Consider the following 27,214-nt stretch of genomic DNA (forward strand, 5'->3'; position numbering starts at 1 on the left):
TGGTATTTGGGCGTTTTTACTGCTGTCACATGTCAAAACGGGTGAAACATGCCCGGCACAGTATGTAAGTGTTAAAAACAATCTGCGGTGCAGAGGGATTTGGGAGACTTCGTGCAGCTTTCCCAAAAGTTTAACCTGCAGCTTGAGCCGGCGGTGAGGAAGGCAAATGAGATGACAGCATTCATTTCGAGAGGACTGGGACGGAAACGCAAGGACGTCATTCTCAGGCTTAATACGTCACTGGTGAGGCCACATTTGGAGTTCTGTGAGCAGGTTTCCATCGCTTATCTCACAGGGGATGTGAGACATTGGAGAAGGTTCACGGGAATGTTAACGGGATTGAACGTGGTATTGTAGGTGGAGTATTTGACAGCTCCGGGAGACAGAACACCCACACACAGCGATTAGGCAAAAGCTTCTTCCCCTGCGCCATCACATCTTTCAAAGCATCAGCAAAAACTCGGCATATTTGCGGTGTTTAATAATATTTGCAGTTTGCATTAATTGTACATCTTTGCGCCTTACTGATAGTTCAAAAGTACAAATTCCAGACGTTATAAATTTCAGATAATAAATGAAATAGCGATTCCTGAGGAAAACATCCGATACGAGTGGACAGGACACTTGACCCGTTAATCTTCACCAGTCACACTGAGTACAGGATTCGGGAGGTCACGCTGCCTTGGTACAAGAGGGGCACAGACAGAGGGAATGCGGACAGTCTTTCACCCAGGGTTGGGTTATCGAGCACCAGACGGGACAGGAATTGAGGTGAGAGTGAATGGAAAGCAGAAAGAGAGAGGGAGAGAGAGATCAGGGAGACGGAGGGTTCAGAGAGAACGGGGAGGGGAGAGAGAGTGTCTGGGGGAGTGAAGGGGAGAGAGATGTAAGAAGTGTGCAGAGGGAGAAGAGAAAGAGCGGGCGGAGAAAGTTCGAGGAAATAAGGGGAGGTGAGGGGGTAGAGAAATGTAGAGGGAGCGGGGAAGAGCTGGACGTGGAAATGGAGAGAGAGAAGGGGATAGACGGCGAGAGGGAATTGTCGGTGTCTGGTGGGGAGAACATGGTTGCAACAAGAGGAGATGGAGTAGGAGGGAGGGGCAGAGAATGCTGGGAGGGAATTTGAAAGGATTTAGGAGTGAGAGTGAAGGGGAAAGAAGGAGGAGAAAATGGGGGTAGTCACTTGATTCATGTCTCCTTTACTGGCTGTTGACAGAGACCTTGGATCTTTTCAGGAATATCTGGGAACAAGGGTGCCGACTTCTCGCAGATTGACGGCCAATCACCATCACACATGATACTCCTTCCGCACCGTCTGCAGACGGGCGCTCCAGAGGGCAGCTTGTACAGGAGGTTCCGGTCCACAGTCCTATCCAGGAGGGTTAAACAATTTCAACAGAGACAAAACAGCTTCATTAGAGGACCCGAGTGGAGTCCGTCCCCAAGCTAATCCCATGAATTCGCTCTCTCCTAATTGCCTGTGTGAGCTCTCAAACTCATTGCACTCAACCCCACGGCCCCGTACCGGTAACCAGAAAAATACCACGGTCCCAATGTCTCCCCACAACCCTGTGTCAGTTCCCTAACTAATCGTACTGACCCAATGTTTCCCCACAGCCCCGTAACCCCCAAACTAAACCCACCGAACCGCTTCCTCACCACAGACCACTTTCAGTCCCCATACGAATCTAACAGGCCCACCCTCCCCCCTCTGATCCGTTTCAGTCCCCGAACAAACCCCACTGTCCCACCGCCTCACCACAGCCCTATGTCTGTCCGAAATGAATCCCAATGTCCCACCCTCCCCCCTCTGATCTGTCTCAGTCACTGAACAAACCCCACTGTCCCACCGTCTCCCCACAGACCTATTTCTGTCCGAAATGAATCCCACTGTTCCACACTCAGCCCTGTGTGGTTCCAGGTTCATCTCGTTGCCCCTTCCTCTACCCAGAGTTTCGTGTCTGTCTCCTGACATATCCCACTACACCGCGCTCTCCCCATAGCCTCTGTTCCGCCTCCACACTTATAGCACTGGCGCCCTCTCTCCCACATCCTTGTGTCAGTTCGCAAACTAATTCCGTTAACTAAATGTGTTCCATCGCACTGTATTGGTCTCCAAACTAATCCAGTTTTCCTACTCTCGCCCCTCAGAGCCATGTCACTCACCAAACTATTCCCACTGTTGCTCCCTCTCCTCACAGCCCGGCGAATATCTTCAAAATAATCCCAGCGCACCGCGCTGTCCTCACCCATATGCGTCAGTAACAAAATAATCTCTGTCACCGTTCTCTTCCCACTGCCCGCTGGCAGTTTCCGATATATTCCCACTGCCCTGTCCTTCCCCGACATACACGTGTCGGCCCCAAAATAGTCCCATTGTATCAGACTACCCCATACCCACGTACAGTCTGCAAACAAATCATAATGCCCCTCTCTTTAACGTCAAAACTACTTCAGTCCGTAAACTAAATCCATTTTCTCCCGTCAGGACTATGTCAATAACCAAACTTCAGCCCACAAATTAGTGATAATCGCACCCGTTTTCACATTTTCCAATCCAGAAAACAAGTTTGCTGTCCAGACAATTGAGGAATACAAAGCTCTGTGAAGTAAAATTTACTTGATTAATGCCTAGAATCGAAGAATATGTGCGGGGATTCTCTCAGCTGATTAAAACAGCAATCTGGAATGAGTCTGACTGGAAGGAGATACACTCTGTGTCTGACCCCGGGAGTGTGTGATGGGACGGTGTGGAGGGAGATTCACTCTGTGTCTGACTCCGGGGGGTATGATGGGACGGTGTGGGGGGGAGATTCATTCTGTGTCTGACACCGAAAGTGTGAGATGGGACGGTATGGAGGAATCTTTACCCTGTTTCTAATCCCGAGGGTGTGTCATGGGACGGTGTGGAGGGAGATTCACTCTGTTTCTGACCACGGAAGTGTGTGTTGGGACGGTGTTGATAGAGATTCACTCTGTGTCTGACCCCGGGAGTGGGTGATGGGACGGTGTGGAGGGAGATTCAATCTGTTTCTGACCCCGGGAGTGTGTGATGGGACGGTGTGGAGAGAGATTCACTCTGTGTCTGACCCCAGGGTGTGTGTGATGATTCCTGTTTTACTGTGGGATATTCTCGTGCTGTGAGACGTACCGTTTCATCACTTATATTGATTGCCAGCAGCCTTGAATGACGGTTTGAACATTCTTGCATCGCTTTTTGGAAAGATGTGTCAATCGTGGATACGTAATAACACCGGTCTTTATTTGTGACCCAGTCCTTGGAACACGTTTGCTCTAAAAATCAGGGTCAAGGAACAGTGAGACACGGAGTGAATCTCCCTTCACAATTCCCCATCACACACACCCGGCGTGACAGACAGAGTGAAATTCCCTGCCCGCTGTCGCATCCCGCACACCTGAGGTCAGGCACAGAGTGAATAACCCTATGCAAAGTCCCATCGTAAATTAACTAGGATCAGACACAGTGAATTTCCCTCCACACCATCCATCAAACACTCCGGGGGTCAAGAAACAGTGTGATTTGAACATAGAACATAGAATAACACAGCACAATTCAGGCCGTGTGGCCCACAATGCTGTGCCAACACTTAATCATTTCCTCCCATATATCCCTCTACCTTAATTATCTCCATATACCTGTCTAGTAGTCTCTTAAATGTCACTAGTATATCTGTCTCCACCACTGACTCAGGCAGTGCATTCCGCGCATCAACCACTCTCTGAAGAAAAAGGAAAACAGTTCTCTAATATCCCCCTTGAAATTCCCACCCCTTTCTTTGGTGGGAAGTGGTGCCCTGGGGAAGAGGCGCCGGCTATCAACTCTATACATTCCTCTTAATATCTTGTGCACCTCTAACATGTCTCCTCTCATCCTACTTCCCTCTTTGTAAAGCCCTAGCTCCCTTAATCTCTGATCATAATCCATACTCTCTGAACCAGGTAGCATCCTGTAAATCTCCTGTATACCCTTCACAATGCTTCCGCATCCTTCCTATGCTGAGGCGACCAGAACTGGACACGGTACTTCAAGAGTGGCCTAACCAGACTTATTTAGAGCTGCATCATTACCTCGCGACTCTTAAACATAGAACATAGAATAGTACAGTACATTAAAGGCCCTTCGGCCCACAATGTTATGCCGACCCTCAAACCTTACATCCCATATAACCCCCCCTCCCCATCTTAAATTCATCCATATACTTGTTTAATTGTCTATTAAGCTTATCTGGTGTATCTGCCTCCACCACTGACTCAGGCAGTGCATTCCCACACAAACCGCTCTCTGAGTGAAAAACCTTTACCTAATATCCCCGGTGAACCTTCTTCCCCTTATCTTAAAGCCATGCTCTCTCGTGTTAAGCAGTGGTACCCTGGGGAACAGGCGCTGGCTGTCCACTCTATCTATTCCACATAATATCTTGCATACCTCTATCATGTCTCCTCTCCATGCACGCGTCACCGTTCCCTGTGCCAGACACACACATGACCCCAAACCCAAAGTCTGTCACCCATCCCCCCTTTCCGCCATAGCTGCTCATCATACGCACAATGTGTCAAACACAGAGTCCCATCATACATACACGAGGTGAGACACAGATTTCAGATCCCTGCACCGTCCGATCACACACTAACACGGTCAGACGCAGATTGAATCTCCCTCTCCACGGACCCAACAGACACTCCAGGCGTCAGACGTGGAGTGAAGCTCCCTGCACTCTGCCATTTATAAACACCCGGAGTCAGACGTGGAGTGAAGCTCCATGCACACTGTCTTTTATAAACGCCCGGGGTCAGACGTGGAGTGAGGCTCCGTGCACACTGCCTTTTATAAACGCCCGGGGTCAGACGAGGAGTGAAGCTCTGTGCACACTGACTTTTATAAACGCCCGGGGTCAGACGTGGAGTGAAGCTCCGTGCACACTGCCTTTTAGAAACACCTGGGGTCATACGTGGAGTGAAGCACCGTGTACACTGCATTTTATAAACGCCCGGGGTCGGACGTGGAGTGAAGCTCCGTACACACTGCCTTTTATAAACGCCCGGAGTCAGACGTGGAGTGAAGCTCCGTGCACACTGACTTTTATAATCGCCCGGGGTCAGACCTGGAGTGAAGCTCCATGCACACTGCCTTTTATAAACGCCCGGGGTCGGACCTGGAGTGAAGCTCCGTGCACACTGACTTTTATAATCGCCCGGGGTCAGACGCGGAGTGAAGCTCCGTGCACACTGCCTTTTATAAACGCCCGGGGTCAGACGTGGAGTGAAGCTCCGTGCACACTGCCTTTTATAAACGCCCGGGGTCGGACCTGAAGTGAAGCTCCGTGCACACTGTCTTTTATAAACGCCCGGGGTCGGACGTGGAGTGAAGCTTCCGTCTACATTGTCCCATCAAACACTCTCGGAGTCTGACACAGACCCTCATTCCAGCAGCCAGAAATGATGTGAAGTTTCTTGCACACCGTCCTCTAACATGCTTCCCAGGACAGATTCTGAGTGTTCCTCCTTGTACACCACCCCTCACACTCTCAAGGGGTCAGACACAGAGTAAAGCTCCCTCAACACCGCCCCTCACACACTCTCTGGATCATAGAACAGAATTTAGATCCTCTCCAAAGTCTAATCACACACAGCTTGATCAGACACCGTGTGAATCTCTCTCTCTCCACGGCCCCATCACACTCTCCAGCGGTCAGGCACAAACGGAAACTCCCTCAGCGCACACGACGAATATCGGAGTGAGTGATTATCCATCGTCTGCTTCTCAACGCACCACACAGCCAACTTCAGACACAGAGTGAAGCTGCCTCCACACGACCCCATCTCACACTCCCGTGTATAGCACAGTGTGAATCTCCATCCTTACGTCCCATCACTCAATTCCTGTCGGGTCACAGAGTGAGGCTCTCTCTGAAGCGTTCAATCACACCCACCTGTGTTTTCACACAAAGCGAAGCTCCGCCCACACCCTCCAATGGCACACTCACGGGGTCAGACTCCCTCCACAATATCCAATCACACAATCCGGTGTCACATAGAATAAACCCTCCTTCTGCACCGTCCCATCACCACTCCTGGAATCAAACACAAACGCTCTCTCTCTGCGATCCCATCATACACTCCCAGATTCAGAGAGAAAAACTCTCTCCACGGTGCCATAACACACTTCAGGGGTCAGACATGGGTTGTATCTCTCTGGGCAGTGTCCCATCAGACAATCCCGTTGTCAGACACAGAGTGAAGTTGGATCCATACTGTCTCGTCAGGCACATCTGGAGTGAGACATAGAGTGAAGCAGCAATGTTACGTCTCACAATCCCATGGGCAGACACAGAGTGAATCCACCTCCACAGCGTCCCATCACACTCTCTGGGTTCAGTGACGGAGGGAAACTTCCATCATGCAGTCCCATCATGCTCGCCGGGTCAAACACAGTGTAATTCACCCTCCATACAATCTCTTCACACTCTCCCGATGTCAAGCACAGAGTACCGCTTCCTCTCTCCATGCCTGCCCTGTGATGAGGAGCGGGTGAAAGAGGGGGATGATGCCTCACCTCTTCTGCTTGTCAGCAATTCACAGATTTGAGTCTTGGTTTCTTTGGTTTCCATCTCATTGAACTGGTGAAGGAGATCGCTGTTCATTCGTTTAAGATCGGACAGATTCGAGTTTCGGTGACATGTTTCGTAAGACTGACGAATCTGTGACACTGAGAGAGATGGTGAGGGATGTTTAGCGTTTACAGTGATACGTGAGTCAGCGTCACGCTACCGAACGGGTCACAGAGAGTTTTGTGTCAGTGTCACGGTGAAGGGTGTCACAGTGAAGGAGATGCTGATGGCACAGTGAGAGGCGTCGGCTCCACTTTGACGGTCGTGTCTATGTCACGCAAGGGGGTAGATCAATGTCCCGGTGAAGGTTTTGTTGTTTTCATGGGTGTCTGCGTCAGTATCGTGCGGGGCATGTCCGAGTTGCTGTGATGAACGTGTCGGTTTCACTGTGAGAGGAGATTCTGTGCCCCGGCGAGAGTTGTGCTGGATCACAATGAAGTGTATCTCGATGTCAAGACAAGGAAAATGACAAAGTGAGGGGGCTTGTGGTGTCACGGTGGGTGGAGTATCTGTGTCAAGATGTGTGGTGAGCTGGGTTCACAGAGAGGGGTATGTCTGTGTCACGGTGAGAGACATGTCATGGCCACAGTGTGTGTGAGAGGATCACACTGAGGTGTGTGTCGGTGTCACGGAGAGAACCAGGTCGATGACATTGTGAATTTAGGTGTGTGCATCACGGTAAGAGGTTTCCCTGTGTTAGGGTGAGGTGTGGGTAATTGTCTCAGTAATCTGCGCATCGGCGTTATGTTGAGGAGCGATACTGTCTCGGTAAAGGGTGTTGCAGTGACGTCTGAGTCTTTTTCACGGTGCGGTGTGAAGCGGTTCACATTGAGGAGCGTGAAGATGTCACGGTGTACGCAACCTCAGCGTCACGATGAAGAACGTGTCACTGTCACTGTGAGGTGTGTTTCGGTGCTGCCGTGAGGAGTTTATCAGTAACACCGTCAGGGACATGTCGTTGTTACTGAAGGGTACCATGCGGTCAGTATGACAGCCATGTGCGTCTCCCAGCGATAGTCCTGTTGGTGTCGCGGTTAGGAGTGTATCTATGTCTCTTTGAAGGTCGTGACCGTAATACGGTAAGAAGATTGTCAATGTGATGGTGAATGGTGTGACGGAGTCAGCATGAGTCTTGATTGTTTTACGGTCAAGGCCGTGATTTTATCACGGTCAGTGGAGTGTCCGTGTTATAGAAGATAGAGCATAGAATTGCACAGCACAGTAAAGGCATATCGGCCAAAATGTTAGGACGACCCGTTAAACCTGCCTCCCATATAACTCCCCACATACCTGTCCAGCAGCCCCTTAAATTTAACTGATGAATCTGCCTCCACTACTGACTCAGGCAATGCATTCCATGCAGGAACCACTCTCTGAATATTTTTTTAAAAGAACTTCCTCTAATATCCCCCTTCTTCTTCCTGCCCCTTACCTTAAAACCAGGTCCTGTTGTATTGAGCAGTGCTCCCTTGGGGAAGAGGAGCTATCTGTCCACTCTACCTATTCCTCGTAATATCTTGTATACCCCTATCCTGTCTCCTCTTATCCTCCTTCTCTCCAAAGAGTAAAGCCCTAGATCCCTTAATATCTGAACATAATGCACACTCTCTAAACCAGGCAGCATACTGGTACATCTCCTCTGTACACTCTCCAATGCTTCCACATCCTTCCTATAGTGAGGCGATCAGAACCGGACACAGTACTCCAAGTGTGGCCTAACTTGAGTTTTAAAGAGCGACATCATTACCTCACTTTCCTGTGGAAAGTGGCCAGTGAGTCAGTGGGCCAGTGACGGTGTGGAAATTTGAGGCTTTGACTAGCGACATAGGCGAGAAGAGGCGGTGGACGAGATGTCCCCAGTTAGTCTTTGCAATGCCTTCTGACGAGGTGATGTGCCTCTCCTGTGAGATGTGCCAGTCTTGGGGGAATCTCTTCTCTCTCGCAGTCACATCTGCCAGAAGTGCATGCGCTTGGTCTATCTGGAAGACCTTGTCAACAATCTGGAGAAGGAGCTGGATGACACACGACTTATTAGTCAGTCATAGATGAGAGCTACAGGTTGGTAGTCACACCTTGGCTGCAGGTAGTATGTCATTGGGTGACAGTCAGAGGGAGGAAATCGAAGGAGGGTAGACAGTTAGTGAAGAACACCCCTGTAGCCATTCCCCTGAATGATAAGTTTACCGTCCTGGATGCTGTTGGTGAGGAAGACCGACCAGGTGTGAGCCATTGTGGCAGGGCCTCTGGTGCTGAGTCTGACCCTGCGGTGCAGAAGGGTGAGATGGAGAAGAGGAGAGTTGTCGTCATTGGAGACTCGATAGTCAGGGGACAGACAGGAGATTTTGTGGACGTGAGAATGAAACCCGCATGGTTTGTTGCCTCCCGGGTGCCAGGGGACTGGAAAATTTTTATTTGGGGAAGGGCAAATTATGAGGCTATGAGTCTGGACCTATCGGGTGTGATGATATTTTTGCAGGGAAATTTACTATGAACATGTGGTCGATGTTTAAGGATCTCTTGCAGGAAGTTAGGGATAAATTTGTCCCTCTGCAGAAGACGAAAAATGGCCGGGTGAAGGATCCGTTGGTGACAGGTGAGGTCGAAAATCTAGTCATGTAGAAGAAGTCAGCATTCATAAGGTTTAGGAGCTTAGAAGGGGCTGAGAAGGGCAGGAAGGGGGCATGAGAAGGCCTTGGCGAGTAGGGTAAAAGAAAACGCCAAGGCTATCTTAAATTATGTGAAGAGCAAAAGTGACAGAATTCAGGATTGGAGCGATTAGTCGTAAAGTGGGAAGATGTTTCTGGAGGCTGTGGAAGTGAACGAGGTCCACAATGAACACCGATTTTAACCAATGAGAGAGAATTTGATGAGGGAGAGGACAATATGAGTGAGGTTGATGTTTCAGAACATATTTATATTAAGGGAGAGGAGGTGTTGGAGTTGTTAACATGCATAAGGACGGATAAATCTCAGGATCTGAACGAATATTCCCCAGGCTGCTCCACGAGGCGAGTGAAGAGATTGCCGACCCTCTGGCTGGGATCTGTCTGTTCTCGTAATGGTACCAGGAATGGTAACAGGGGATTGGAGGGAGGCTAATGTCCCCTTATTCAAAAAAAAAGTTAGTAGGGATAGGGATAGGGTAGTAGGGATATAAAACACTGCTTAGGCCACACTTGGAGTACCGTGTCCAGTTCTGGTCGCCTCACTATAGGAAGGATGTGGAAGCACTGGAAAGGGTACAAAGGAGATTTACCAGGATGCTGCATGGTTTAGAGAGTATGGATTACGATCTGAAATTAAGTGAGCTAGGGCTTTACACTTTCGAGAGAAGGAGGATGAGAAGAGATATGATTGAGGTGTACAATATATTAAGAGGAATAGATTGTGTGGGCAGCTATAATTATATTAATTATAGAAAGTGAGACTTACGTCTGTGGTGGGAAAGCTGTTGGAAAAGATTCTTAGAAATAGGATCTATGGGCATTTAGAGAATCAAGTTCTGTTCAGGGACTGTCAGCAGGGCTTTGTGAAGGGCAGTACGTGCTTAACAAGCCTGATAGAATTCTTTGAGTTGGTGACCAGGTAAATAGATAAGAGTCGTGCAGTGGATGTGATATACATGTATTTTAGTAAGGCATTTGACAAGGTTCCACACGGTAGGCCTATTCAGATAGTCAGAAGGCATGGGATCCATGGAGGATTGGCCGGGTGGATTCAGAATTGACTTACCTGCAGAAGGCAGAGGGTCGGGATGGAGGGAATACATGCAGAATGGAGGGTCTTGACTAGTGGTGTCCCACAAGGATCTGTTCTGGGACCTTTAATTTCCGTGATTTCTTTAACGACCTGGATATGGTGGTAGAAGAGTGGGTTAGCAAGTTTGCAGACGACACAATGGTTGGCGGTGTTGTAGATAGCGTAGAGAATTGTCGAAGTTAAGGGGAGGGAAGTTCAAGGGGGATATTAGAGGAAGGTTTTTCACTCAGAGAGTGTTTGGTGGGTGGAATGCACTGCCTGAGTCAGTGGTAGAGGCAGATCCAAGAGAGAAGTTTAAGAGACTACTAGACAGGTGTATGGAGGAATTTAAGGTGCAGAGTTGGGGGGGGGGGTGTTCTATGGGATGTTTGAAGGTCGGTAAAACATTGTGGACTGCAGGGCCTGTAAGCTGCTATGTTCTAAGTTCTCACAACTCATAAACTCTATCCCTCGACTTTTGATTGCTAATACCCCATAAGCTTTCTTAAGTACCCTATCTAACTGTGAGGCAAATTTTAGGGATCTGTGGACATGTACACCCAGATCCGTCTGCTCCTCCACATTACCAAGTGTGCTGCCATTTACTATTTACACTGCCTTGGAGATTGTCCTTACAAAGTGTATCACTTCACTCTTGTTCGGGTTGAACACCAACCGCTACTTCTCAGCCAAATTCTGCATCCAATCAATGTCTCTCAGCAATTTTCCACAATTCTCTACATTATCAACAACATCACCAAACATTGTGTCGACTGCAAACTTGCCAACCAACCCTTCTACCCTCACATGCAGGTCGATAATCAAAATCACGAAAAGTAGAGTTCCGAGAACAGATCCATGAGGGACAGCACCGGTCACAACCATCCAATCCGAATGTACTTCCCACACCACAACCCTCTGTTTTCTACTGAAAAAAATAAATACCGCATTCACCTGGCCAAATATCCCTGTATCCCATGCCTTCTGATCGTATGAATTAGCCTACTGTGTGGAACATTTTCAAACGCCTTACTAACCGCCATGTATATCATATCGACTGCACAATCCTCATCTGTAAGCTTGATCAACACCTCAAATAAGTCTATCAGGCTTGTGAAACACGATCTGCCTTTCATAAAGCCATGCTGACGGTCCCTGATCAGACCATTATTCTCTAAATGACCAGAGATCATCTGTATAAGAATGTTTTACAACAGCTCTCCCACCACGGACGTAAGGCTCACTGGTCAATAATTACCCGGACTATCCCTACTAGCTTTTTTGAACAAGCGGACAGCTTTCTCCTCCCCTCAATTCTGCTATACCATTCCAGTGGACAACGAGGACATAACGATCCTAACCAGAGGCTCAGCAATCTTTACCCTCATTCGTGGAGCAGCCTGGGGAATATTCCGTCAGTCCCCTTTACTTACCCGTTCTAATGAATTTTAACAACTCCAACACCTCATCTCCACTACAACCAACATGCTCCAGAACATCAGTGTCCATCATATTGTCCTCACCGTCATCAAGTACTCTCTCATTGGTGAATACCGAAGATAAGTGTTCATTGAAGACCTCGTTCTCTTCCGCATTCTGCAGGCACAACTTTATCCCACCTTTATCTCTAATCGATCCTTCCTTCACTCCTGTCTTCTTTTTATTCTTCACATAACGGAGGAATGCTTTACCCGACTCGGCAAGGCATTCTCCTGTCCGCTTCTGCCTTTCCTGAGCGCCCTCTTAAGCTCCTTTCTTGCTATCTTATATTCCTCAATAGTCCCATCTGTTCCTTGCTTCATAAACAGCATGTATGCCGACTTCTTGCACCTCTCTAGATTTTCCACCTCACTTATTGCCCATGGTTGCTTCATCCTACCATTCTTTATCTTCCTCACCGAGACAAATTTATCCCTAACATCCTGCAAGAGATCCCTAAACATCGACTATATGTCGTGTGACTCGTTGTCACAGGACACAGGATCAGCCACACTGATCCCTGTGGCTAGTTGACTGCCACAGGGATCCGTGCTGGGTTCATTTTTTATTTGGGTCATCTATATCAATGATCTGGAATGTAATGTAGTAAATTGGATCAGCAAATGTGCTGATGATACAAAGATTAGAGGTGTAGTGGACAGTGAGGAATATTTTCAAAGCTTGCAGAGGTATTTGTACCAGCTGGTAAAATAGGCTGAAGAATGGCAGATGGAGTTTAATACAGACAAGAGTGAAGTATTGCACTTTGGAAGGACAAACCAAGCTAGAACGTGCAAGGTAAATGGTAGAGCACTGAAGAATGCAGTAGAACGGAGGGATCTGGGAATACAGATGCATAATTCCCTAAAAGTGCCGTCACGGGTAGATAAGGTAGTAACGAGATCTCTTGGTACATTGGACTTTATATATCAAAGTATTGAGTATGAGAATTGGAACGTTATGATGAAGTTGTATAAGGCATTGGTGAGGAATAATTTGGAGAATTGCGTGACGTTTTGGTCACCGAATTACAGGAAAGATATTAATAAGGTAAGAATGCTGAGAAGGTTTACATGGATGTTGCCGGGACTTGAGAAACTGAGTTATAGAGAAAGGTTGAATAGATTTGACAAAGTTCGACATGGAAGGTTAGTTAGGAAGGTTCAATCGTTAGGTATTAACATTGAAGTCGTAAAATGGATTCAACAGTGGCTGGATGGGCGATGCCAGAGAGTAGTAATCGATACATGGTTGTCAGGTTGGAGGCCGGTGTCCAGTGGTGTGCCTCAGGGATCTGTACTGGGTACAATTTTATTTGTCAAAAACATAAATAATCTGGATGATGGAGTAGTAAATTGGATTAGTAAGTCTGCAGATGATACGAAGATAGGTGGCGTTGTGGACAATGAAGAAGGTTTTCAATGCGTTCAGAGAGGTTTAGTCTAGATAGAAGAGTGGGCTGAGCGATGGCAGATGAAGTTTAATGCTGATGTGTGAGCTGCTACATTTTGGTAGGACTAATCAAAATAGGACATCCATGGTAAATGGTAGGCCATTGAAGAATGAATTAGAACAGAGTGTTCTAGGAATAATGGTGCATAGTTCCGTGAAGATGGAATCTCAAGTGTATAGAGTGGTAAAGAAAACTGTTGGCATGCTGTCCTTTATAAATCAGAACATTGCGTATCGGAGCTGGGATGTATGGTTAAAAATGTACAAGCCATTGTAATGCCATATTTGGAGTATTGTGTACAGTTCTAGTCACCGAATTATAGGAAATATGTCAACAAAATAGACAGAGTACAGAGAAAATTTACTAGAATGTTACCTGGCTTTCAGCACCTAACTCACAGAGAATGGTTGACCAGGTCAGGCCTTTATTCTTTGGAGAGTAGAAGTTCGAGGGGGTCCTTGATAGAGGTATTTAAAATTAAGAGGAGGATACATAGAGTTGATGTGGATAGGCTTTTTCCATTGAGAGTAGGGAAGATTCAAACAAGAGGATATGAGCTGAGATTTAAGGGGTAAAAGTTTAAGGGAAACACCAGCAGGAACTTCTTTACTCAGAGAGTAGTAGCTGTGTGTAACAAGCTTTCAGTAGAAGTGGTAGAGGCGGATTCGATATTGTCATTGAAAGTAAAATTACAGAGGAATATGGACAGCAAAGAAATGGAGAGTTATGGGCTGAGTGCAGGTCGGTGGATCCAGGTGAGAGTAAGCGTTCGGCACGGACTAGAATGACCGAGCTGCCCTGTTTCCTTGCTGTAATTGCTTAATGGTTATTGGGTATAGATTATAAGTTTATTCCCTCGAGCGTAGAAGAATGAAGGGAGATTTGATATATTCAATTATAATGGGTATAGATAGAGTGAATGCAAGTGGGCTTTTTCCACTGAGGCCAGGGAAGGAAAAGAAAAACAGAGGACATTGGTTAAGGATGAAGGGGAAAAAGTTTACTTTTAACATTTAAGAAAATCCTGGACAGGTACATGGATGAGAGAGATATTGAGGTATATGGTACAAGTGCAGGTCCGTGTGACTGGCCAGAAAAATGTTTAGGCACAGCCAATAAGGGGCAAAAGACCAGTTTCCGTGCAGAAATGTTCTGCGGTTCTATGTCCATAGTTCATTTCCCTGCAAATTATCATTCCAATTCACACCCGCAAATTCTAACCTGATAGCTTCATATTTTCCCTTCCCCAATTAAAATATTTACAGTCCTCTCTGATCCTTTTCCAGGATAATTCTAAGGGCCAGTCAGCGGTGGTTACTGTCCCCCAGATGTTCCCCCATTGAGAGATCTGTGACCTGTCCCAGTTCGTTTTCTATTACTAGATCTATTTGGGCATTAACCCAGTCGGCCTGTCAACACACTGTAACAAGTATCCGTTCTGGACACACTTATCTAACTCTGCCCGGTCTAAACCGTTGGAACTAATCAATTCCCAATCAAAGTTAGGGAAGTTAAAGTCATCCTTCATAACAACCCGCTTAAATTTTCACCTTTCCAAAATCTGCTCCTCGCCATCTCTACCGCTACAAGAGGACATATGGAATACTCCCAATAGAGTAGCTTCTCCCTTCCTGTTCCTGAATTCCACCCATACTGACTCAAAAGAGAACGGTGCTACATTACCCACCCTTTCTGCAGCTGACCAGTCATGCCACCCCTCCTCCACTTCCAGAAATATTGAGAACCCATTCCTGCCCTGGTGCCAGCCAAGTCTCTGTAATAACCACTACATCATAATTCCATGTATGTATTCAAGCTCTCAGTTCATCACCTTTGTTCTTGATGCTTCTTGCATTGAAGTACACGCACTTTCGCCCTTCTTTCTTCCTACCTTTACACCCTTTATTCTTCTTCTCTTTCCCCAAAGCCTCTCTATATGTTACATCTGGCTTTACTCTATGCACTTCTTTCACTGCTGTATCGCTCCGGGTCCCATCCCCCTTGCAATTTCGGTTAAATCCTCCCAGATCATGCTAACAAACCTACCAGCAAGGATATTGCTTCCTCTCGAGATCAGGTGCAACCCATCTATTCTGTACAGTTCCCAACTTCCCCAAAAGGGATCGCAATGATCCAAAAATCTAAAAGCTTGCTCCCTGCACCAACCGCTCAGCCACACATTCAACGGCCATCTCCTCCAGTTCTTACCATCACTATCACATAACAGAGGCAGCAATCCAGAGAATACCACCCTTAAGGTCCTGTGCTTCAGCCTTCTGCCTATTTCCCCAAACTCACAATTCAGGACCTTATCCCACTTCCCTATGGTGAGCTGTTTTTAATAGGTGTTACCGTAAGGGGGGGTGTTGGTTTCACTGTTGTGTTTTAGAATAACAATTCATTCCACTCTCTTTATTTATGGTCGTACTCCACTCGGAGCCCGTTCCACTCACCATGAATCGAGAGACCCACCACTACCACCATGAGGGCGGAAGTAATTAGGCAGAGTAGGCAGGTCAGACGGTACCGTCTATTTCGGATCTTCACTTTCGACTCCTGTTCTTGCGCCGCTGCGGAGAGACCATACAACCGTTAGACCATAATATATATTTTATAAATCCACAGGGGCTACATAATGAATTCTTCACTTCAGTAACTTAGTGACTGTAGTGATACTTGCTGCAGACTGAAAAGCATGACGATGTAGATATTCAGAAAGTGAATGTGCTGGAGCTTATGGAGAACTTCACGTTAGATAAGTCGCTTGGAACGGACGAAATGTAAACGAGGCGAGGAGGAGATTGCTGAGCCTCTGGCGATTATCTCTACATCATTAATAGGGACGGGAGAGGTTCCGGATGATTTGAGGGTTGCGAATGTTTTTCCATTATTACACAAAGTGAGTAGAGATAGCGCAGGAAATAATAGACCAGTGAGTCTTACCTCAGTGGTTGGTAAGTTGATGGAAAAGATCTTGAGGGTCAAGACTTATAAACGTTTGGAGAGGCATAAAATATTTAGGAGTAGATTGCATGGCTTTGTCAAGGGGAGGTCGGGCCATACGTTCCTGATTAAATTTCTGTGAGGATGTGGCCAAACACTTTGGTGAAGGAAGAACAGTAGCTGTAGTGTATTTGGATTTCAGCAAGGCTTTTGATAAGGTACCCCATGCAAGGCTAATAATGATGCATGGGATCCAATGGGATATTGCCTAGTGGATCCAGAACTCGCTTGCATACAAAAAGTGGTTGTAGACGGATCACATTGTACATGGAGGTCCTCAGTGGAGTAACTCAGGGATCTGTTCTGTGACCCTTATTCTTCGTGATTTTTATAAATGACCTGAATGAGGAAGTGGAGGGGTGGGTTAGTATGTTTGCGGATGTTTCCTGGATTGGAGAGAATGCCTTCCGAGAATAGGCTGAGTGAACTCGGCCTTTTCTCCTTGGAACAACGGATGATGAGAGGTGACCTGATAGAGGTGTACAAGATGATGAGGGGCATTGATCGTGTGGATAATCAGAGGCTTTTGGCCCAGGGCTGAAATGGTTGCCACAAGAGCACACAGGTTTCAGATGCTGTGGAGTAAGTACAGACGAGATGTTAGGGGTATGTTTTTTTACTCAGAGAGTGGTCAGTGCGTGGAATTGGCGGCCGGCAACTGTGATGAAGCCGGATAACACAAGGTATTTTAAGAGGCTTGCATTGCACAGCAGGTTCTCTATGTTTCATAAGATATAGTAGCCGAAGTAGCGCGAACGGGCCTTCGACACCGCTCCGCTATTCAATCATGGGCTGATCTAATTCATTATGTCATCCCCACTCCATTGCCTTTTGCCCAGACCCTCTGAAACGCTGGCTAATCAAGAACCTATCTCTCTCTGCCTTAAAGGGACTCGATAACTTTGGTTCCACAGCTTCTCGTGGCAACAAATTCCACAAATGTACCTCCCTCTGACTGATGTAATTTCTCCGCACTTCAGTTCTAAAAGGACGTCCTTCAATCCTGAAGATTTGACCTCTTGTCCTAGAATTCCTTACAAGCGGAAGGAAAGTTTCCAGATCTAGTCTGTTCAAGCCTTACAGTATTCGTAATTTTCAGTGAGATATTTGCTTGCTCTAATGAACCCCAGGGAATACAGACCAAGAGCTGCCGGATGTTCCTCATACAGCAAACCTCTCATTCCTGGAATCATTCTCATGAATCTTCTCTGAACCCTCTCCGATGTCAGAATATATAAGAAGCCCGAACTGAACACAATACTCTAAGTGTGTTCTCACGAGTGCCTTTTGTTTCCTCAACAAATTTCAACTTCCTTGACTTGGCAAAGGCTGACAGGTGTCTGACGGATTCCAGAGATCAGTCAGATCTCCCCTGAGCCTCCTCCGCTCCAGAGGAAGCGACCCAGGTGTCCGACCTCTCGTTGTAACACATGTCATCGAATCGCGGCAGAGTACTGTTAAACCTCTCCGAGGCTACCCAACGCAGTGACATGATTTCGATAATAGGGTGACCGGAACTGTATCCAATACGGCTGATTCATCCTAGATGGTGATTTTTATAAAGTTGCAACGTCACTCCCTGACATTTGTACTCAATGTCCCGAATAATAAAGGCAAGAATGCAATCGAGCTTCTTAGCCATCCCATCAAACTTTGTAGCCGCGTTCAGAGAGCTATGAACATGGACCCGAAGATCCTATGCCCATCTAAAGTAAGGACACATTCGACACAGCATTGTGCTCCGAACGGCCGGTTCTCTAGGTTTCTATGTTGCAGCACTGTTTAGGGTCTTGACTTTGATAGTGTGTCATTTCTTTCATTAGAGTTAGCAAGGTGCAACATTTTAGGCTTGTCCCTGTTCAACTCCATCCATCTCCCGGTCTCCAAACCATATCTGTAACTGATCTGCGTCACACTTAATACTTCGCCGGTCTTCTCCGATCTCCACAGCGCCACCTCTGGCCGTATCATCAGCAAAGCGAGTAACCCACCCATCTGCAATTTCATGCAGAGTATTTATATACATTTAAGAGTCGAGTGGTAATTTTGTAGTTCTATACAATCCTGTCCATACCCTACTTGGAGTACTATTCTCAGTTCTGCTCGCCTTGGAAAAACGTCGAAACCATAGAAAGGGTTCAGAGGACATTTAGAAGAATGTTTCCTGGACTGGACAGAATGCCTGATGAGAATAGGTTGAGTGAATAAAAACACAAAATGCTGGCAGAACTCAGCAGGACAGACAGCGTCTATGGGAGGAGATAGTGACGACGTTTCGGGTCGAAACCGTTGATCAGGAGGGTTGAGTGAACTCAGTCTTTACTCTTTGGAGCGACGGAGGATGAGAGGTGATCTGATAGAGATATATAATGTTATGAGAGGCATTGATTATGTGGATCGTCAGAGGCTTTTCCCCAGGGCTGAAATGGCGAGCAAGAGGGGGCATGGTTTTAAGGTGCTTGGATGTATATACAGAGGAGATGTCAGGGGTAGGTTTTTTACGCAGCGAGTGGTGAGTGCGTGGAATGGGCTGCCGGAGGCGGTGGTGGAAGCGGAAACGAGAGGGTCTATTAAGAGGCTTCCTAATAGAGGGCTATGGTTAAAGCCTAGTTTGTTCTAAGGTAGGGAAATGAGCGGCCAGTTTTTGGGCCGAAGGGCCTGCATTGTGATGCATGTGTTCTATGTTTCGCTGTTTCTAACACACCCATCTACAATTTCATCCAGATAATTTATATACCTCACAGACTGGGATTAATTGGGGTGCCGAGTGACAATGTTTTATTACCCAGATGGTGCTCAGTCTATGGGAGACAGAGGAAGTGGTCGAGGCAGATGCATTAGAACCGTGGACAATTGCGAGTATCACACGTGATCCCTCCAGGCTGACGACATCACTGACCTGTTTGTGTAGTGGTTGACAACCCGCCGGGTCCCGAGGCAATGGAAGGATATTCATGCTGATCGATGCGGGGTTCCTCTTTCCGAAATTTCAGATCAGAGTAGGTGGAGTTCGGATCCTCTGGGAGACAGAAAGAGAGAGCAGATAAGCAAGAGAGTGAGAGCGGTAGAGAATGGGGGAGGGTGTCAGGAAGAGAGAGGAGAGGACTGAGAAAAGAGAGAGAGGCAAATGAGGGAGAGAGAATGGGTGAGAATTCTAGACAGAGCGTCAGGGAGAGTGGTAGAGAGTCGAGAGGCTCACGGGAGCAACAGAGGAGAGCGATGGACAGAGAGGGGGTTGTAGCGACAGGGATGCTGCGCGGGAAGATGTAAGAGAAAGGATGGGGAGGGAGAACGGTGTGAGACAGGCGGAAAAAGAGTGGGAGGGGCAGGGGAGAGACTCGGGAACAGTGAGAGGGCTGGGAGAGGTGTGCGACAGGGTGAAAAACAGGGGGATTGAGAAGAGATGGATTGAAATTGGAAACTTTAGAGAAGCTGCAGAGGAGACTTACCAGGATGCCAGGATTAGAGAGCATGTCTCATATATTGAGTGAGCGAAAGCTTTTCTTTTTGGAGCGGAAGAGGATGAGAAGTGACTTGATAAAGTTGTACAACATAAGAGGTATAGGTAGAGTTGACAGCCAGATCATTTTTCCAGGGTAGAAATGGCCAATATGAGTGCATTTTAAGGTGATTGCAGGGAAGTTTCGGGGGGGGGGATGGGTGGCTGTCAAAGGTAGGTTCTTTTTTACACATAGAGAGATATATGTGTGGAACACACTGCCAGGGTGGTGTTAGAGAAAGATACATCTAGATCAATAATCAGCTGGAGGAGCTCAGCGTGTCACACTGAAAATGGTGGGCGTGCTATATTAGTTCTGGAATGTGTGGTGTGAGGGGAGAAGAAAAGTGGGAGAGGCATAGAGAAGTGAGAAGAAGAAAACTTGAGAGAGCGAAGAGCGAGGGGAGGCAGCGTAGGAGAAATGGAATGACCCGTGGATAGTCAGGAGGAGAGGGCGTCAGAGGAGTTCATGGGCAAATTTAGGGACAAAGCCAGGTCGGAAGACCGGAGGGGCGGACGGGGGAGGATGAGAGGGAGCAGGGAGAGATGTAAAGGACGCGAGGGAGATCGAGAGTGGTGGAGACGGTGACTGTGATAGAGGAGGGACGAGAGGGAGGGGGCAATGAGAGAGGGCGAAGAGAAGGGGACAGTGGAAGAGAGTAGGGAAAACGGGGAGAGAGGAGGGGAGAAACGGAGCGCGAAGAGGGTGTGAGGAGGTGAGGGAGCGGAGAGGAAGGGAAAGAGAGTGGGGGTAAGAAAAGTGAGAGAGCAGTTATGGATTTATAACGCTCCTCCTCTTCAGCGTTTCTCCCACTGCGTCCGTCCTCGGACTCGGCGCTCGCTCATCTCCGCACACCCTTCCCTCAGCACTCGCTCCTCACCGCCCCTTCCTCCACACGGTACATCCCATGCTAGCTCCCCTCACAGATCCACAGCACACCCTCCTCAAACCATCCTACGGCGCTCCATCTATACAGCCCCTCCCGTGGCGCTGACACCTCACGGCACCCTCCACACCGTCCCTCCCACAAGGTCCACCCACCCATCGTCTTTCCCACGCGTTATCTCCGTCTTATGCTCAAACAAGGTATTCTTATGGTGACTGTATGTTTGCCCTGAGATCTCTCGACAGCATTGGAACTGACCTCTATCTGTCCGGACTCGGGGCGCAGAGCGGGACTTGAAATTCAGTTCAGCGTACGATACATCAGGTTCAGCTGGGGACAGAACAGGGAGGGTCAAAGACAGACTGTAGAACCCTCCACACAGTCCAATCACACACTTCCAGGGTCAGACACAGAGTGAATCTCCTTCCACACCGTCCAATCACACACTCCCGGGGTCAGACACAGAGAGATTCTCCCTGCAAGCCGTCCCATCACACACTCCCGGGGTCAGACAGAGTGAATCTCCCTCCACACCGTCCCATCACACACTCCCGGGGTCAGACAGAGTGAATCTCCCTCCAAACCGTCCCGTCACACACTCCCGGGGTCAGACACGAAGTGACACTCCCGCCACCCTGTCACGTCACACACTCCTACAGTCAGACACAGAGTGAAGTGCCCTCCACACTCACTCATCACACACTCCCGGACAGACATAATGTGAAACACCCTCTACCCGTCCGATCAGACTTATCGGGGATAAGCTGCAGAATAGAGCTGTCACCTGTCTCTCTGTCACACACACCTCGGGAAGGAGACCGTGAGTCCGTTTTTCACAACTTCACATTCATGTGACTCTCGCTCCGGTCCATCCTGCCGAGGGTTCTCTGCGTCTCTGAGCTCAGACTGGGGAAACAACCGTTGTCAGAGGAAGCCTGTGTTAACAAGTGGGCTCGACCGGTACCAACCAACGCCGGATGAAGAGCTGACGAACAGAGGAACCGAGAGCAGGGGGAGGAAGTGCGGGGCGCAGAGAGATTGAGGGTGTTGCAGAAGGTAGTCTTGAGAAATGAGAGTGGTTGAGAGAAGAGTAATGAGAGTGGGGAGAAAGAGGGGAGCATTCCTGGTCGGGTAGAGATAGAGAGATGGGTGACAATGGACAGATTTGGAAGAAGGGAGCGAGAGAATGTGCATGTGGAGAGAACAGGGAGGAAGGAGTGATGGATATGGGGGAAAATGAGCAGAGAGAGTGAAACTTGAAGAAATGAAGGCCGGAGAGTTGGAGAGTGGTTGGAGAGAGAGGTTCAGTGAACGGAGGTAAGATTGTGAAATCAGGATTGAACAAGACAGTGGTGAGGAGGAGAGGAAGAATGGAGATCGCAATGGAGATGGAGGAGGAATTCCGGGAGGACTGAGGAAATTTGGAAACGAAGAAGGGACAGAGAAAGAATAGGATTTGGATGAGGTGATTTGAGACGGAGTGCAGGAATGTGGAAGGAGGGAACGACCGAGGGATTTTGTCACTCATACAGAGCCATTGCTCCCTGGCCTCCATTTAGAATATTACCCGTCTACAACCACTCTTTCCCTTACGTAGGCAAGCCAGTACTGGATACACAATTCAATCTCCCCTTGAGTCCATTTCTCCTTACATGGGATACATTATCAATAAGTCGGTGAAATCAATATACACTACTTCTTCTTCGTTACCTTCATCAATTAAACGCTTTTCTAACTTGTCTGTTCCTATCTCTCTACAATGGTATTGCAAAGGAGATAGAATTATGTTCGCTATCTCCAAAACGCTCTCCCACTGAGAGATCTGAAACCTGACCAGGTTCACTTCAAAATGCCAAATGAAGTGCAGCCTCTCCTCTTGCAGGCTTATCTACATATTGTGTCATGAAACCATCCTGAACACACCGAGCAAATTCCACCACATTTAAACCCCTTGCGCTAGGGAGATGCGAATCGATATTTGGGAAAGAAACGTGCCAAATGGCGAATGTTCAGGGAATATTTGCTTGCAGTTCTGCATACTACGTTCCCATGAGAAAGGGCAAGGATTGTAGGGTACAGGAACTGTGGTCTACAAAGGCCTTACGAAATGTTTAAATGACTAGTTGATGACCGAGATCTAGAAGATTATAAAACTAGCAGGAGGGGTCTTAAGAACGAAATTAGGAGAGCCAGCATTGGACATAAGAATGCCTTGCAGGACAGGGTTATGGTAAACCGCAGAGCCTTCTATAAGTAAGTGAAGAACAAGTTTATAAGGCGTGAGGAAATATGACCAATCAAATGTAACAGTGGAAAAGTGTTCATGGGTCCGGAGGAGAGCAGATGCACATAATGAATACATTGCTTCTGTATTCACCAGGACAAATGATTCTGGTGACGTAGAACGCAGTGAAAACCATGAGCATGTACAGATTAATAAAGACGACATTCTGGAATTTTTGGAAATCATCAATTTGCATAGGTCAGCGGGAAAGGACGACTAGGCTACTGTGCGATCCGAGCGTAGAGATTGCTGAGCCTATGGCGATGACATTTGTACCAGCAATGGGGCCAGGAGACGTTCTTGAAGATTGGAGGGTTGCGGATGTTGCTCCGTTATTCAAGAAAGGCATTCGAGATCGCCCAGGAAATTATAGACAAATGAGTCTTTCTTCAGTGGTTGGTGAGTTGATGGAGAAGATCCCGAGATCGAGGATAAATGAACATTTGCAGAGGCAGAATATAATTAGTAACAGTCAGCATGGATTTGTCAAAGGCAGGTCTAATGAGCATGATGGATTTTTTTTGAGGATGTGACTGAACAAATTGATGAAGGCAACGAAGAAGATGCAGAGTATATTGATTTCTCCGAGCATTTGATAATGTATCCCATGTAAGGAGACATGGACCCAAGGGGAGACTGAATTGTGTATCCAGAACTGGCTTGCCTACATAAGGGAAAGACTGGTTGTAGACCGATCGTGTTCTAAATAGAGGCCAGGGAGCAGTGGCGTTTCTCAAAGATCTGTTCTGGGACCCCTACTCTTCTAAATGACCTGGATGAGGTTGTTGAGGTGGGGGTTCGTAAATCTGAGGGCGATACAAAGATTGGGGTGCATGAGGTCTGTCACAGCTGGTGTACATTCATAGGATGCGAAACTGGGCTGAGAAGTGAAAGATGGAGTAAAATCCAGATAAGGGCGAGGTTGTTCTGTTTGGCAATGGACAATAGACAATAGACAATATGTGCAGAAGTAGACCATTCGGCTCTTCGAGCTTGCACCGCCATTTTGAGATCATGGCTGATCATCTACTAACAATACCCCGCTTCTGCCTTGTCACCATATCCCTTGATTCCCTTGTCCATAAGATACCTGTTTAGCTCCTTCTTGAAAGCATCCAGAGACTTGGTCTCCTCTGTCTTCCTAAGCAGTGCATTCCAAATCCCCACAACGCTCTGGGAGAAGAATTTTTTCCTTAACTCTGTCTTAAATGACATACCAATTATTCTCAAACCATGCCCTCCGGTACTGGACTGTCCCAGCATCTGGAACATATTTCCTGCCTCTATCTTGTCCAATCCCTTAATAATCTTATATGTTGCAATCATGATAATTTGGTAAGTTAAATATAATGGCAGAATATAGTATTAATGTTAAGATTCTTGGCAGTATGGTAGATCAGAGCGGTCTTGGGTTTCAGTCCATAGGACACACAACGCTACGGCGCAGGTTGTCTCTGTGGTTACGAAAGCATAAGGTGCTTTGGAATTAATCAACCTTGAGATTGAGTTTAAGAGCCGAGAGGAAATGTTGCAGCTGTATAGGACCCTGCTCAGACCCCACATTGAGTACTGTGCTCAGTTCTGCTTGCCTTACTACTGGAAGGATATGGACATGATAGAAATGGCGCAGAGGGGATTTATAAGGATCTTGCCTCGATTGGGGAGCTTGCCTTATGAGAATGAGTTGAATGAACTCGGCCATTTTTCCTTGCAGCGACGGAGAATGACAGTTGACCTGATAAGGTGTAAAAGATGATGAGAGGCTTTTATCGTGTGTATAATCAGAGGCTTTTTACCAAGGCTGGAATGTGTAGTACGAGAGGGCACAAATTTTAAGGTAGTATGTACAGAGGGGTTATCAGGGTTTGTTTATTTGTCCGGAGACAGCGGTGAGTGCGTGGAATGGGCTGCCGGCGTCGGTGGTGGAGGCCGATACGATAGGCTCTTTGAACAGTCTCCTGGACAGGTCATGGAACTCAGAAAAATAGAGGGCTATGGGTAACCCAAGGTAATTTCGATGGTCAGGACAGATTGTGGGCCGAAGCACCTGTATTGTGCTGTAGGCTTTCCACGTTTCTATGACCGCTGGACGGAGTGGTCTGAACAGCGTTGGTCCGAGGGCCAGCTACGCTCGGGAGAGGCCGACGGGAACAGATGATCGACACTGTGAGCTCCAACGTTTGCACATTAGACTGTTTAATGAGAATGTGCCCCTTTTTCATGTTGCTTTGCAAACAATATGGACAAATTATAAAGCTGAATCGTTTACTCGCATATTGTCTACTGTTTGTAAACATCGTATAATATCCACCCAAACGAGATGTCGTAAGTTTCTCGGGCCGGGGGCTACCATCACCCGGATGAAGCCGGGAGCCGAACCGATGATTGCAGTCCCACAAATTGTTATTTTCTTGTAAGCCGTTTCTTTATATTTTACAAGAGCTTTGAGTTCCCTTTTCGGGCAGATTTGTTGATTTCCTGAGAACTGAGAACAGTTTATTTTTGGAATACATATGTCCTGCACCTTCCTCATTTTTCCCCAGAAATTAAAGCCATTGCAGCAGTGCTGAAGTCCCTTGCAGATATGGTTGGAGAAAGAACAATGGAGTTCAACCTGGACAACAACAAATATATAGTAGAGGGATCTTGCGGTCCGTGTTCGTAGCTCCATGAACGTGGCTCCACAGTTTGCAGACGATATGAGGATAAGTGTGGGGGGGGGGGGGTCAGGTAGTTTTGTGGAAGTAGACAGGCTACATAAGGGCCTAATCAGGGCAAAGTAATGGCAGATGTACTGCTGTGTTGAAACATGCATGGTCATGCACTTTGGGAGAAAGTAAAATGGTTGACTATTTCATAAATGGAGAGAAATAAAAAAAAAACAATCAGAGATTCAAGGGGATTTTAAAGTCCTTGTGCGGGATTCCCTAATGTTGAATTTGCTGGTTGAACTTAGAAATCTGCAGCACATTCCCGGCCCCTCAGCCCACAATGTTGTGCCGATATTGTAACCTTCTCAGGTTGAGTCTGCGATGAGGAGGGCAAATGCATGTCAATATTTCGACTCGAATGTAAAACGAACGTTGTGATGCTGAGACTTTATAAAGCACTAGTGAGGCCTCGCGTGGATATTGTGAACAGTTTTGGGACTCTCATCTTAGAATGATTGTGCTCAAAGTGGAGAGGGTTCAAACGAGGTTGACAAAAATGATTCCATGATTGAAGGGCGTCAGATGCGAACTGCCTGATATCTTTAGGTCTGCACTCTCTGAACTTTAAAAGGAAGAAGGGTGACCCCATTGAAATCTATTTATCTAAATTCCTTGATCGAGTGGTTGTGGAGAGGAAAGCTTCTGTGGTCGGGGAGTCGAAGACCAGGGAACAAAGACTGAGAAGAGTGGCGCGACCTTTTTGAACAGAGGCGAGGAGAAATTTATTTAGCCAGAGAGCGGTGAATCTGTGGATTTCCTTGCCGCAGGCGGCCGTGGAGGCCAAGGCTAAGATGTCCTTTTGAGGTTCTTGATTGACAGGTCGGGGCTTGAAGGAATACTGGCAGAAAGCAGGGGATTGATGCTGAGAAGTAAATTGGATCATCCACACATGAAATGGTAGAGCAGACTCAATGGGCTAAATGGTCTGATTTTTCTCCTGAATCTTACGTTCTTATGATGTTACTTTGTTTTATTGTGCAAAAACTAAATGCTGTTGCTGAGCTTGATTAGCTGAAGACTGAGGCCACAGAATAAGATTCAGACGCTGCCTTGCTTGTGCGAGCTGACTAAAGCTAACCGCATTTCTTACCATGAATGAGGTAATGTTAACTTTTCTGCGAAACTGGATTGGTAATAGAGGAACTGACAGCAGATGTGCAGTCCTAATTTAGTGCGCCGCATGGAATCATTCGTAAACTGCCTAATATCCAACAAGTACTTCCTGAAATCGCTCACTGAGTATAGTTGGCTGTTGGCCATCGCCCAAAATTCGCTGTATAAATTTAAGTTATAACCTGACTTTGGCGGAGTCGTCAGGCAACGTGATCACGAATTCAAGGGTTAATCGTACACCGATGTCTGTGCCTTTATTTCTCTTTGATCCCTGGATAAATAATAGTCTGTCCTTTCTTTAGCTTTTAAAGAGCCTTGGGTTCCCGTTTCGGCCACAATTGAATACTTCTTCAGAATTGAGTACTTCTTCATTTTTAGGAATAAACATGTTCTGCATCTTCCTCATTTTTTCCCCAGAAAT

General features: G+C 47.1%; 1 protein-coding gene across 1 annotated transcript; it reads right to left on the reverse strand.

Annotated features, from left to right (window-relative positions):
* Nucleotides 1-526: 526 nt before the first annotated feature.
* LOC132387693 (uncharacterized) lies at nucleotides 527-26,940 on the reverse strand. Its single transcript, XM_059960056.1, has 6 exons — nucleotides 26,829-26,940; nucleotides 20,944-21,015; nucleotides 19,199-19,318; nucleotides 15,750-15,866; nucleotides 6,572-6,724; nucleotides 527-1,366 (listed from the first exon to the last, which is right to left on the reverse strand). Exons 1-6 carry the CDS (start codon nucleotides 26,938-26,940, stop codon nucleotides 1,197-1,199), a joined length of 744 nt encoding a protein of 247 aa, XP_059816039.1. The 3' UTR covers nucleotides 527-1,196.
* Between the last annotated feature and the right edge of the window lie 274 nt (nucleotides 26,941-27,214).

The sequence above is a fragment of the Hypanus sabinus genome, unplaced genomic scaffold, assembly GCF_030144855.1.
Source record: "Hypanus sabinus isolate sHypSab1 unplaced genomic scaffold, sHypSab1.hap1 scaffold_2091, whole genome shotgun sequence".
NCBI lineage: Eukaryota > Metazoa > Chordata > Chondrichthyes > Myliobatiformes > Dasyatidae > Hypanus > Hypanus sabinus.